This window comes from Talpa occidentalis, unplaced genomic scaffold (assembly GCF_014898055.3).
Source record: "Talpa occidentalis isolate TD23 unplaced genomic scaffold, MPIMG_talOcc4v2.1 talOcc4.9, whole genome shotgun sequence".
NCBI classification, from domain to species: domain Eukaryota; kingdom Metazoa; phylum Chordata; class Mammalia; order Eulipotyphla; family Talpidae; genus Talpa; species Talpa occidentalis.
Genome location: NW_023605305.1, coordinates 49,527,494 through 49,540,931, shown reverse-complemented (window position 1 = coordinate 49,540,931; position 13,438 = coordinate 49,527,494). Strand labels below are relative to the sequence as shown.

At 36.0% G+C, this 13,438-nt stretch overlaps 1 protein-coding gene across 4 annotated transcripts in view; it reads left to right on the top strand.

Moving 5' to 3' along the window:
- The window catches only part of MSH4 (mutS homolog 4), an 82,494-nt gene that overhangs the window by 17,891 nt on the left and 51,165 nt on the right, over positions 1-13,438 (top strand). For 3 of the 4 annotated variants that reach the window (XR_005123019.2, XM_037500029.2, XM_037500028.2), the window contains exons 4-9: positions 196-306; positions 1,394-1,477; positions 2,834-2,949; positions 4,488-4,661; positions 7,498-7,670; positions 9,365-9,432. Coding sequence is in view for 3 of the 4 variants with exons in the window: in XM_037500029.2 (XP_037355926.1) it covers positions 196-306; positions 1,394-1,477; positions 2,834-2,949; positions 4,488-4,661; positions 7,498-7,670; positions 9,365-9,432 (726 nt within the window). In the remaining variant the exon portion in view is untranslated. The remainder of the gene's footprint in view (positions 1-195; positions 307-1,393; positions 1,478-2,833; positions 2,950-4,487; positions 4,662-7,497; positions 7,671-9,364; positions 9,433-13,438) is intronic. The other variant, XM_037500030.2, reaches the window with a different exon arrangement.

Genomic DNA, 13,438 nt, shown 5'->3' with positions numbered 1-13,438 from the left:
AGCCTATGTTTATGATAATTTTATGATATACTTTAATATATAGTTATTAGAATTATTTTTAATTAAAATATTTAATTGGGATAGTTGAATTTTGTATACATATGAATTAATTTTAAGTTATCTCTCATAGAAATATGAAACTTTGTTTCAGAGAATCTTAAGCTTATATTTAAGAAATTATTCAAACAATTTTAGGTTATTACTAAACTCAAAATTTTATCACCTTTGGAAATAATAATGTCAAATACTGCATGTGTTGTGGGGAATTCAACCAAGTTGTTCACAATGATCACAGAAAATTTCAAGGTAAGTAATTTTTATTCTTAATAGTAATATTCAAGATCTTTATTGAAAGACTCACTTTGTAACATTATTATAAAGAATAATAGTTTGAGAATTCAGCACCCTAAAATACTCACTAAATACAAGTCTTAATCTAAGGGACTGTTAACATATACAATAAAAATGACAAAGAACCCACTTATTTAATTTGGTACCTTTGGTCTATTTTAAACAAAAGGAAAAATGTTTTAGGTAATGAGGAGACTTATCATTATACAATAGGAAGATCCTTAGAGAAATTACAGATTTCCTTAGGTATAGCTCCCTGGAAACTAGCTGTGTTGTGAACCTAGTTGCAACTGAAGTTCTTGTTCTTCTAGGGGGATAAAAACCTTTAGTAAGTACTTTTTCTTTTAGAGAATTTGAACTTTATTACAGAATTCTTTCAGTTCCCTTGTAGTTACCCCACTACTATAGTCTCTTTCAATTGGAATGTGGCAGATAAGTCCTCTGAAACCTAATACAACCAATACCCTTCTCAGTAAGGACCTTTCTACCATGTAGTTTATCCCTTTCCTCTAACAAATCTCCCTGATTTGTGGAGTAAGGATTGTGATTCCAAACCAAATAGGCAGTCATGCTGTTGGATTAATTCCCAAGGAGTGCAAATTATTTTTAGAATATACTATATTTTGTTATGTTTATAGACTTATCTTTCACACATTTGGAGCCAAGCTAAGATTGAGGGTCTAATGAGTTCTTTATTGTTTTTATTATATTCAGCATTTGTATTCATGGGAGATCTGTTTGGTGCTCTTAGATGTCCTTTGTAGCTCAACTGCCTGACTCATTGCCAGAAATTGTGCAATATCTCTATTAGATGAATTAATTCAAAATTCTTTTCATCACCCCTATTTACATATACCTCTACAACTTTTGTTATTTTGGTCTGATTAGACATTCTAAATTTTTTGATTACAAATAAGAGAAATTAAACTAGCTTAAATAAAAAGGAACATTTTGGAGGCTGTGTAACTTCAAAGCCAAGTAGTTAGATAGACCCTATTCCTACTCGCATTCCCTTCACTAATTTTTTTTTTTCATGCTGTAGATAGATTACCTCTATGAGGTTTTAAAGATGATTGCTGTTGCCTGTGGACTGATGTCATCCCAGCTTAGTCAACTCAAAGATAAGGTTTTTTTCTAGTATCCAAATATGAATTTGAGGGAAGGATCCTAACTGTTCCTGCTTGTTCATGTTTCCACTTGTTATACTAATCACTGTTTCTAGGGTAGAGGAGCTATGATTGATTAATATCAGGTCATTTGCTGACATTGCTGGTAGCAGAGTACTATAATTGACATTCCTACCAGAACCACATACAGTGTGGCATGGATAAATGCAGCAAAGCAAAACAACGTGTATTTACTACACTTGAGATTTAAGGCAGTTTTACAATAGAGATTCAAATCCTGATTCTAAGTGACCTTGTGCAAGTTAGGTTACTTAATCTTGTTGGGTTTCAGGGTTTTTTTCCCCACTAGTGAAATACTATAATAATAGGTATAATTCCGAGAGAACTGATATTTTACATAGGATAATGAGAAATGTATTCATTGGTTAGGTTACATTAAGGCAACAAATTACATTTACATACTTAGGATAAAAGTATTAGTAGCAGAGGGAAAAATCGACATTATCATTATTGCCACACTTATCATAAAGAGACCTTCATTAAGTTAAAAGCATTATGAGTTGGCGGGATCATAGATTTTGTAGTTAAAGAAGTCTAAAGTCAAATCTCAGCCAGGCCACATATATTAACTTCTATGATATTGGAAAAGTTACTTCACTTTTCAGAATTTTATTTGCAGGAAAATTGGAGTTAGTAAGACTTACTGCATAGGGTTATTATAATGATATCGTTAAGACAATCTTGGCACATGAAAAATCCCTTCTGACTCATGATTTTTTTTTGACTTACAACTCATAATTCATCATTACTCATCACTCTCCTTATCTATTACATACCCTTTCAAAATAGGTAAATGTTTTACTCTGTACTGCATGCTTTTCCCCTGTCTCTTTTTAAAAGTTCTGTTATTTCCTTTATTCTAAATAAATGAAATTCACATCACGTAGATAGCATTTCATGGATTTAATAACTGAAATTGGTGTTTTCATTTTCAACTAATGTACAAATTATTAGAGTATGTAAGGCTGAATGTAAAACTTATGTGATGATGTTGCTGTGAACTAAAATTACCAGAAGGCAGAAATCCTCGTGTTTATTTTTATTATTATACCTAACATTCATTTAAATTTCATGTATGGCCTGATTAGAACTATAGACTACTATAACTAACTTAGCAAGACAAATAATCTTTCAGTAAATAACAAGAAAATCTTTTTTTTAATTTTGGGGAATATTAAAACATAAACTTTATGTAATACTTAAGCCACCTACCCATTTAGTAATGTATATTTAAGAAAGAAATTTGGGTAATACATGAAATTTAAAATTTATTTTGAAATTAAAATTTCTTTCAGAATGTTAATTTCACTACTATCCAAAGGAAATACTTTAATGAAACAAAAGGATTAGAGTATATTGAACAGTTATGCATAACTGAATTCAGCACTGTCCTAATGGAGGTTCAGTCCAAGTAAGTTATGACTTAAGGAAAGTAATAAATCTCTTGTGTGAGTTCCATTCGGGCAAGATATTTTGATTATTTTGTTTTCTGTTGTATCGCTTTTGGAAAATGCCTGATTTATAATAGACACAGTAATTATTGAAACAGTAAAATAGCTAAAATTTTTTCACAAGGCAAATCTTACTTATGCAATATATATAGAATTTCTTCAATTTAGTCATAATCTATTGTCCTAATGGTTGCTGCTCACTTTACTTTGAAAGGAAAAGCTCAAATAGCTTCAGTAAACTAGAAAGTGAGAAAGTGAGGGCACAGGTGAAACACAGGTAAAGCTGTATTGCCATTACTTTTTACCTTTACTTTTTTTTTTTTTTAAAGATTTATTTATTTATGCATACAAGAGCTGGGGTACAGGCCAGAGATGCAGGGAGCGAGAGGACTCACCAAAGACAGAATGGGGAACAGAACAGGCGGATTGACTGAAATACACTCCTGAGGGGAGCAGCGGGCGAGACAGGAGAGGTCTACTGCACCATGTGGGTTGCTCCCTGGCCGGCCAGGGATAGAACTCGTATTGTAGAGGCTGTGGATTGCTTCATAGTGCGGTGCTTTAACCCCTTGCGCCACCAAGGAGGTCCTTTTACCTTTACTTTTAAAGGATTCAGGGTAAGACAGGAAATGATATTTTTGGAAAGGATAGTTCTAAAGAACATGCTAAATAGATACTTTCTTTAAACAACTTGGACCACTGGTTTACTTATTTGATCATGTTTACCTTCACCAAGGTCAAAACATACTTTCCTCCTAACTATCTTTAAAGCCCTCAGTCTCCAAGAGAAATCAAATATTGTACAGAAATGAACAATGATATAAGAAAATTAAAAAAAAAAAAAAAAAAAACAACTTTCAGGCTTTCTTTCAGTATTATCTGAGTACTTAGAAAGGCATATTAAAAATAGACACAAATGGGCCTCCCCGGTGGCGCAGCGGTTGAGCGCTGGGTTGCGAAGCTGCCCGCGGCCTCTGCGGCGCCGGTTCGATCCCCGGCTGCTCCCCGGCCACCGGAGGAGGGTCCCACATGGCGTGCAGACTTCTCCTGCCGCCCGCTGCTCCCCTCAGCAGTGTACTTCGGTCCTTCTGCCTGCTCTGCTCCCCGCTCTGGCTCTGGTGAATTCTCTCACCCTCCCGCGCTTCTGACTGTACCCAGTGCATGTATAAACAAAACAAACAAACCAGCAAACAAATAAATAAAGCATGCCTCTATAAAAAAAAAAAAAAAAAATAGACACAAATTATCATTGAATGTTGTCTCCATAATATGTGATTTATTGGGATTTAGTATTAGACTGCAGAAAGTTGTCTATTTTTAATCAATTTCCCAATTGATTAGAGGTTATATAGCCAGTTTTCAAAAATACGGAGTGCTTTGTGTGCTTCTTTCCTTTGAATTTAAGCACATATTTATAATCTCTTTATTATTTAGGTGAAGTGACTATTTCCTTTTTAACAATAATTTTTTTATTCTAAAAAAATTGTTCACCTTGCAGATATTACTGCCTTGCAGCTGTTGCAGCTTTAGTGAAGTATGTTGAATTTATTCAAAATTCAGTTTATGCACCAAAATCCCTGAAGATCTGTTTCCAAGGTAGTGAACAGACAGCCATGATAGATTCATCAACAGCCCAAAACCTTGAATTACTAATTAATAATCAAGATTGTAGGTAAGAGCAACCAATTTTTTTTTGCAAAACATAATAGTATATTATGTATTTTTTGTGAATATCTTTTTATTTCTTTAAATTGTTTGATAAACAAATATTGAACAAATATGTTTTTTATATACATGTGTTATTTCTACAACTTGGCTATTGTAAATAGTGCTGCAGTGAACATAGGAGTAAATGTATCTCTTTAAATTAGTGTATTTGTATTCATTGGGTAATACATAGGAGTGGGATTGCTGGATTATATGGCAGATCCATTTTTAATATTGCAAAATCTTCATCCTGTTTTCCTTAGAGGCTGGACTAATCTACATTCTCACCAACAGCAAGGATTCCTTTTTCCTCTCACCCTTGTCAGTACCTGTAATTTTGGTCTTTTTGATATGGGTCATTCTTACGGTTTTGAGGTGGTATTACAGTTTTGATTTGCACTTCCCTGATGATAAGTGATGATGAAGCATTTTTTCATGTGCTTTGTGGCCATCTATATGCCTTCTTTGGAGAAGTATCTGCAATGATGTTAACAAAGTGACTCTTGGAAAGCACTAAGGGTGGGGACTATTTACCATGGAACCAAATCATGTGATTAGAAGGTTGGAACTTTCAGTATTATGACTCTGCCTCCCTCACTCCAGGGAGGGGAGAGCAGGTGAAGATATAGTTCAGTCACAAATGGGCAATGATTTAATCAGTTGTGCTTATGTAATGAAATGTGCATAAAAATGAAAGAACAGACTTCTGAGAGCTTCTGGGTTGGTGAACATGTGGGCATTTGAGGAGAGTGCCTTTGAGAAAGCATAGATGCTTTGCATCTTTTCCCCATACCACGCCCTATGTGTCTCTTCCATCTTGCTGAGCTATATACTTTTGTAATACCTGTAATATAGTAAATGAAATGTTTCTTTGAGTTCTTTAGCAAATTAATTGAACATAGTGGGGTTATTTTTGGGAACCTCTGGTTTATACCCTATGCGTCAGAAGTGCAAGTATAACCTGGGCTTGAGACTGGTGTGTGAGTTCCAAGGAGGAGCTTGGGCACTTCTAAGCTGTGATTGATTGATTAGAACCACAGGTAATAACCTGGGCTTGTGGTAGATATCTGAAGAGAGTGTGTGTGGGGGGAGGTGGTGGGAGAGGGAGAAGGAGGGATAGTTTTTTGGGACTAATTCCTTCATGTGTGGAATTTGACACTAATTTGGGGTAGAAAATGTCAGAATTGAGTAAAACTCTAGGATACGTAGCTGGTATTCTGAGAATTGCTTGTTAGTGAAGGGAAAATTGCTGTTTCTGGAGGGATCAACTTTGGAATTGTTCATTCAAACCCTAATCCATATCTGTATCATTTTAGACTGGTCTACTATAGTGCCCCCTAATTTATTCCTCTGCTGTTTTGCTATCCTAGATATTAGTCTCTTTTCAAGCTACTGACTAGAGTGTGGTCCCTTTAAACCAGAAATCAGATCTTGGAACACTCCTGCTTAAAATTTTCCATTGGCTCCCATTACAGTTAGAATGGAATCCAGACTCTGCAATGGACTACATGCACTTTTATGTCCTTGCTTCTATCAGCTTCTTTAATCTCTCTTAATTTTTACCCTTACGTGGCAAAAAGCTTCACCAGCCTTGATGTTTTTTCTGTTTCTGAGTAGACAAACTTTGTGGACTTAAATTGTTATTCTGCTACTTTTTATTTATCTACATATTTTTTTTTATGCATAGAAGAGCTGGGGTGCAGGCCAGAGGTGTGGGAGGTGAGAGGATTCACCAGAGAAAGACTGGGAATAAGAACAGGCAAATCTACTGAAATACACTAGTCAGGGTAGTGGCAGGGGAGACAAGAGAGGTCTGTTGTGCCATATGTGGGTTAGCTCCCTGGCCAGGGATGGAACTCAGGTATCAGCTATGATAGCAAGGTAGTGCTGAGACTTAACCCCTAGGCCACCAGGGAGGCCCCCTGCTACTTCTTTTGAAACCATGGGCAAGTTACTTAATTTCTTTGTGTTTTAGTTCCTTCCCTTGTAAAATGTGGTTAATATTAATAATATCACCAACCTCATACCATGGTTGTTAGAAGTAAGTTAATATATGCAAAGTGCTTTGAACAATGCCTGGTACATGCTAAATGTTCAAAATATGTTAGTTATTCTCGATGTCATCCTTGTTATCATTCCCATACCATCATTATGATTTCATGGTTGCCTTCTTAATTTCCAAATACACAGACAAATGTTTCCTTTCCCCACCCTTTTTCCCCTCTCTCCCCAAGACAGGTGTTTCTTAATCTAACTAAAGCAGTTTTCCTGATCATTCTCCATACATTCCTTTTTTTTGGTTTTTTTTTTTGTTTGTTTGTTTTTTGAATTTCTGTTTCTGAAATTATTTTCTTCCTTTCTCTTTTACTAAGAATCCTTTAACTTCTTACATTGAACAAATCGATTGTATTAAATATTAAATACTCATTTTATCACTATAAAAGTTCTTTCACCCCTTAAGGATATATTATTATCTTGGTATTATTGATGAAATGCCACAGACTTCAACATTTTATATTCATTTTTTCTATGAAAAAAGTCACTAACAAGAAGATACTGTCAGTCCTTTTTAAGAGCATGGTTTATTGATTTGACAGAATATTTGTTAACTTATTTGAAATGTGGATTTTTAGACTTCATCCCAGACCTTCAGAATCAGAATCTCCATGTGATTTGTATGTACTTGTTTACGTTTGAGACTCACTACTCTAGATTATAGCTTAATTTAGAAAATTAGATTGTAATTTTCTTGGCTTTTCCTTTGTATGCTCAATGAAATTTTGCTATTTTGTGTTTTCAAGGAGTAATCATACTCTCTTTGGTGTTCTAAATTATACTAAGACTCCTGGAGGTAGTAGAAGACTTCGCTCTAATATATTGGAACCTCTTGTTGATATTGAAACCATTCACATGAGATTAGATTGTGTTCACGAATTACTTCAAGATGAGGAACTCTTTTTTGGACTTCAGTCAGGTAAATGAATATTGTCTCATTTTAATTAAATAAAATACATTTAATCAATTTTATTTAATTAATCAAGTTAAGAAAACAAAATACATTGTCTTGTTAATAAGAACAGTGGTCATTGAAGGATGATTAACCCTTATGACTTTATCTTAACTTGATTACGTCTGCAAAGATCCTGCTCCCAAATAAAATCACATTCACGGGTCCTGGAGTTTAGGTTATTAAAAGTATCTTTTGGGGGAATACAATTCAACCTGTACCATGAAATAAGAGAATTTCCCAAAGTATTTGTGTGTTAGTTCAATGGCATGTTGGCAGGACAGTTTATACTTCCCACATCAATCCCAGTTTTCTAACAACTTGCTCTATCTTCCATATCTGCAGTCCCCAACTCCACTACCCCACTTGGTGTTCTGGTAATCTGAGTGTAAGTGGTACATGGAAATCTTGACAGCATTTACAATCTGACCAGGTTTTTCTCAGTCCAGTTCCAAATACTTTTTTTTTGTGTGTATGTAGAAGAACTAGGGTGTAGGCTAGAGATATGGAGGGTGAGAGGGTTCACCAGAGACAGAGTGGGGAACAGAACAGGCAGATTTACTGAAATACACTGCTGAGGGGAGCAGTGGGCACGACAGGAAAAGTCTGCTGTGCCATATGTGGGTTAGCTCTCTGGCTGGGCATGGAACTCAGCCACATTGGTGATAGCACTGAGACTTAAACCCTTGGCCACTAGAGAGGCCTAATACCAGATACTTTTTTTTTTAAAGGTTTGTTTTTTTTTAAAGATTTATTTATTTATTTATGCATACAAGAACTGTTACAGACCAGAGGTGCAGGGGGTGAGAGGATTCACCAGAGAGAGTGGGAAGCAGAACAGGTGGAGTGACTGGAATACACTGCCAAGGGGAGCATTGGGTGAGACAGGAGAGGTCTGCTGCACCATGTGGGTAGCTCCCTGGCTGGCCAGGGATCGAACTCATGCTACAGTAGCTGTGGATTGCTTCATAGTGTTGACCTTAGCCCCTTGTGCCACCAGGGAGGCCCCCAGATACTTTTTTTTTTCTTTTTTTTTTTTTAATAGACGCATGCTTTTGTTTTATTTATTTATTTGTTTGTTTGTTTTTGTTTATACATGCACTGGGTATAATCAGAAGCACGGGAGGGTAAGAGAATTCACCAGAGCCAGAGCAGGGAGCAGAGCAGGCAGAAGGACCGAAGTACACTGCTGAGGGGAGCAGCGGGCGGCAGGAGAGGTCTGCGCGCCATGTGAGACCCTCCTCCAGTGGCTGGGGAGCAGCTGGGGATCGAACTGGCGCCGCAGAGGCCGCGGGCAGCTTTGCAACCCAGCGCTCAACCACTGCGCCACCGGGGAGGCCCTCAGATACTTTTTAATTAATATAATTTCTTCAAAATACAGGAAGTATATAAAATCGCACGTTCTGCATTTCCAATGTTGTTGAGTATATTCATTTTTCCCTTCTGCAGTGTCAAATTTTGGATAAAGATGACGAATAATCAAAATTGAGACCATTGGGATGTGTTAGTTTATTCCTAGTACATGTAAGATAAACAAAGACAATTAAAACAAGTAATATTTGCAGGTAGAACTACTATATTTTGTTTGTTGAGGATAATGTTTATGTAGCTCATATTTTAAACTGTTACACAAAATTAAAATGCTCAAATTTTTGTTTCAGTTATATCAAGATTTCTTGATACAGAGCAACTCCTTTCTGTTTTAGTCCAAATTCCAAAGCAAGACACGGTATGTTCATGTATGCTTTATATATTATATTATAATACATTATGTGGTAAAACTTTTCTTACCGTGGTGTAACAATTAGTTGTCTCCAAAAATGTTTTTGAGATAAACTAATGCCGTTCTCAGCAACATGGCTGGGACTTGAAGGGATTATGCCCAGTGAAATAAGTCAAAAGTAAAAAGAAAAATACCAGATGGTTTCACTTATAAGAGGAATATAGGGAATCAAGAAAAAAAGAATAACAACAAAAAACCACAACAAAACAAAACAAAAATAAACAGACAACTGTAAATCAGAGACATTCTGCCGGGGAGGGAAAGGGATCAAAATGAAGGCAGGAAGAGCACAAGGGACTATGGTGATGGTGCACGGTGAATTGGTGGTGGAAATTATATGGGGACTACACTTGAGAAAAGAAAGCAAACAGTGTAAGAAAAAAATAAGTAAATAGATTAAAAAATGTTTTGGAAAAGAATTTCCTTATTAAAATCTGGAGTATTTTCATTTTGTAAATAACCTTTTTTCACCCTCACTGTATTTATTATCCTATATGCTATAGTAAAATCAAAAGTTTTTTAGTTGAGGAATTGGCATATTTTCTCTAATAAAATATTTACCTAAAGAACTTATGTATAATTTAAAAAATTAGGCTATAATTACTTTTGCTTAATAAACAGATAAAATTATGTTAGATCCAAAGATTACAGGTGCTTCATATATATTTAACCTTTATGAATGAAATGTCTTTGGGTATTTTGCAAATTTAAATACTTAGTGTTAATAGGCACTTAAGAAAGTAAAGATGTTTTTCATTTTTCTGCTTAGGGTGAATTGAGTATTTAATGATAAATGTGCATATTTTTGCTCAGATGCTTAAAAAGGAAAGAGATTTTGTATATCAGCAAAACTGATTTAAGATTTGGTTACTTTACAAATCCTTGATGGTTGATTTGTGTTTGAAAAGTCTTTCCATATTGTAGGGATAACACTGTTAAGCTTCATTTATAATAAAAATATCAGTAGACAGAAACTCTTTGGCTTTTGGGTAGGCACAGAGTTGAAAGGTTCCTAAAAATTTAAAATACCTTATAATTCAATGTATACAAATGGAAGGTAACCTAAAGCAACTGATATCTGGAACAAATTCATTGTTTTGTTATTTAACTGATTGACTTTGGGGTTGTAGATTACATCTTTTTTTTTTTTTTTAAAGAACCATCCTTGCTCTTTTTATTTTTTTTATTCATACAAGAACCGGGTATAGGCATGCGGGAGGGTGAGAGGATTCAGCAGAGACAGAATGGGAAGCAGAACAGGCAGACGACCAAAATACACTGCTGAGGGGAGCAGAGGGCGAGACAGGAGAGGTCTGCTGCACCATGTGGGTTTCTCCATGGCTGGCGGGGATTGAACCTGCACTGCAGAGGCTGTGGACAGTTTCACAGCGCTGTTTTCAACCACCTGCGCCACCAGGGAGGCCCCTGTAGATTACACCTTTATTTGAATTCAGCCTACCTTCAAACAATATTATATCACTTCACATATGGTATAATAACCTTATAGTAGCTACAATAAAAGCAAAATTAAACAAGTGGACCTGCATCAAAACTAAAATTCCCCCACAATGAAAAAAACCATCGATAAAATGAAAAGACAGCCTATAGAATAGGAGAAAATATTTGCAACTCTTATATCTGAAAAGGAGTTAATATTAAAAATACATAAAAAACACATACAACCCAATAGGGGAAAAAATCCCTGACAATGATTAAAACATAGGCAGAGGAACTGAGTAGATTTTTTTCCAAAGAAGACAGGCAAATGACTAACAGATACCTGAAAAAGTGCTCAACATAAATAGTCTTCAGGAAAATGCAAATCAAACCCATAATAAGCTATTACTGCACACCTGCTACAATAATTTTCATCAAAAAGCCAAGAGATAACAAGTTCTGGCAAGGTTGTGGGGAGAAAGGAACCCTGTGCACAGTTACTGGGTTCACAAATTGTTGCCACTAGGAAAACAGTAGGGAGGTTTAACAAAAAATTAAAAATGGAACTCCCATGTGACCTAGCAATCCCATTTACAGGAATATATCCATAGGAAATGAGGACATGATTTGGGGGGGGGTATCTAAATTTTCTGCAATGGGTCATGTTCATTGTAGCTTTATTCACAACTGAAAAGTTACACAGACAACTTTAGTATCCATCAATAGATGAATGAATACAGAATAAGTAGTACACACACACACAAACACATACACAAACAATACCCCATTGAATACTATGCAGCCAAGAGAAAGAAGGAAATCACATCATTTGCAACACTATGAATGGCATTATGCTCAGTGAACTAAACCAAGCAGGAAAAGACAAGTAGTGCATAGTATTACTTATATGTCAAGTTTTTTTTTTTTTTAAAGTGTAACTCAGAACCAGAAGTAGAAGTGGTTGCCAGCATCTAGTGGGTCGTGGTAATAGGGAGAGGTTGGTAAAGGGCACAAATTTTTATTTATGAAATGAATAAACTCTGAAGATCTATTGTAAAACTTAGTGACTATTGGTGATAATCTTGTTGTATGCTTTAAATTTTCTGAGGCCCTTCCTGGTGGTGCAAGGGGTTAAGCACCACACTGTGAAGCAATCTGCAGCCTCTGCAGCATGAGTTCAAACCCCCACCAGCCAGGGAGAAACCCACATGGCTTGGCAGACCTCTCCTGTCTCTCCCACTGCTCCCCTCAGCAGTGTATTTCAGTCAGTCTGCCTGTTCTGCTCCCCACTCTGTCTCTAGTGAATCCTCTCACCCCCCACATCTCTGGCCTGTACCCCAGCTCTTGTATGCATAAATAAATAAATCTTAAAAAAATTTGCTGAGACTAGAACTTAAATCTTCTCACTAACAAAAAATTATATGTATATGTATGTGTGTGTGGGTGTTTGTGTGTGTGTGTGTGTGAGGTGATAGATGCATTAATTAACTGAATGGGAGAATCCTTTTTCAATGTATTTATGTATCAAATCATCATGATGTATACTTTAAATATATCACTTATACATCAATAAAGTAGAAATTAAGAACTTTACAACAGAACATTGCTATTTCTCCCTTCCCTACTATTGTGCCATTGTTGCCATACATTTTCTTTTGCATATATTCCATAGTTAACTTTTTTAAGATAATAGCTTTATGGAGCTATAATTCACATAGTGTATAAGTCACCCATTTAGAATATACAAATCAATCCTTTTTAGTATATTAGTAGAGTTATATAATAATTACTACTTTGGATTTTAGAACATTTTCATCACCCCACAGGCAGTCCTGTACCTATTAAAACTCTCTTTCCATTCTTCCTAATATTCTTCCTCTGGCTATTACTAGTCACTGTTCTACTCTGTCCCTCTAGATTTGCATGTTCTGGATATTTCATAAAACTGAATCATACAGGGCCTCCCTGGTGGCGCAGCGGTTGAGCGTTGGGTTGCGAAGCTGCCCGCAGCCTCTGCAGCGCCGGTTCGATCCCCGGCTGCTCCCTGGCCACTGGAGGAGGGTCCCACATGGCGCACAGACCTCTCCTGCCGCCCGCTGCTCCCCTCAGCAGTGTACCTCGGGCCTTCTGCCTGCTCTGCTCCCCGCTCTGGCTCTGGTGAATTCTCTCACCCTCCCGCGCTTCTGACTATGCCCAGTGCTTGTATAAATAAAAAATCTTTAAAAAAAAAAAACCTGAATCATACATATATAAACTTTTGTGACTGGAATTTTTCACTTAGCCTAATGCTTTCAGGTTCATATTGTACCATGTATCAATACTTGGTACTTTTTATTGATAAGTAATACCCTGTTTTATAGATGTAGAACATTTTGTTTGTCCATTAGTTGGTGACCATCTTAGTTTTTTAATTATTATACATAATGTTGCTATGAATATCATTTACATGTTTTTGTGTGGATACATTTTCATTTACTGTGGTATATACTTAGTGAAATTGATAATAACTCTGTGT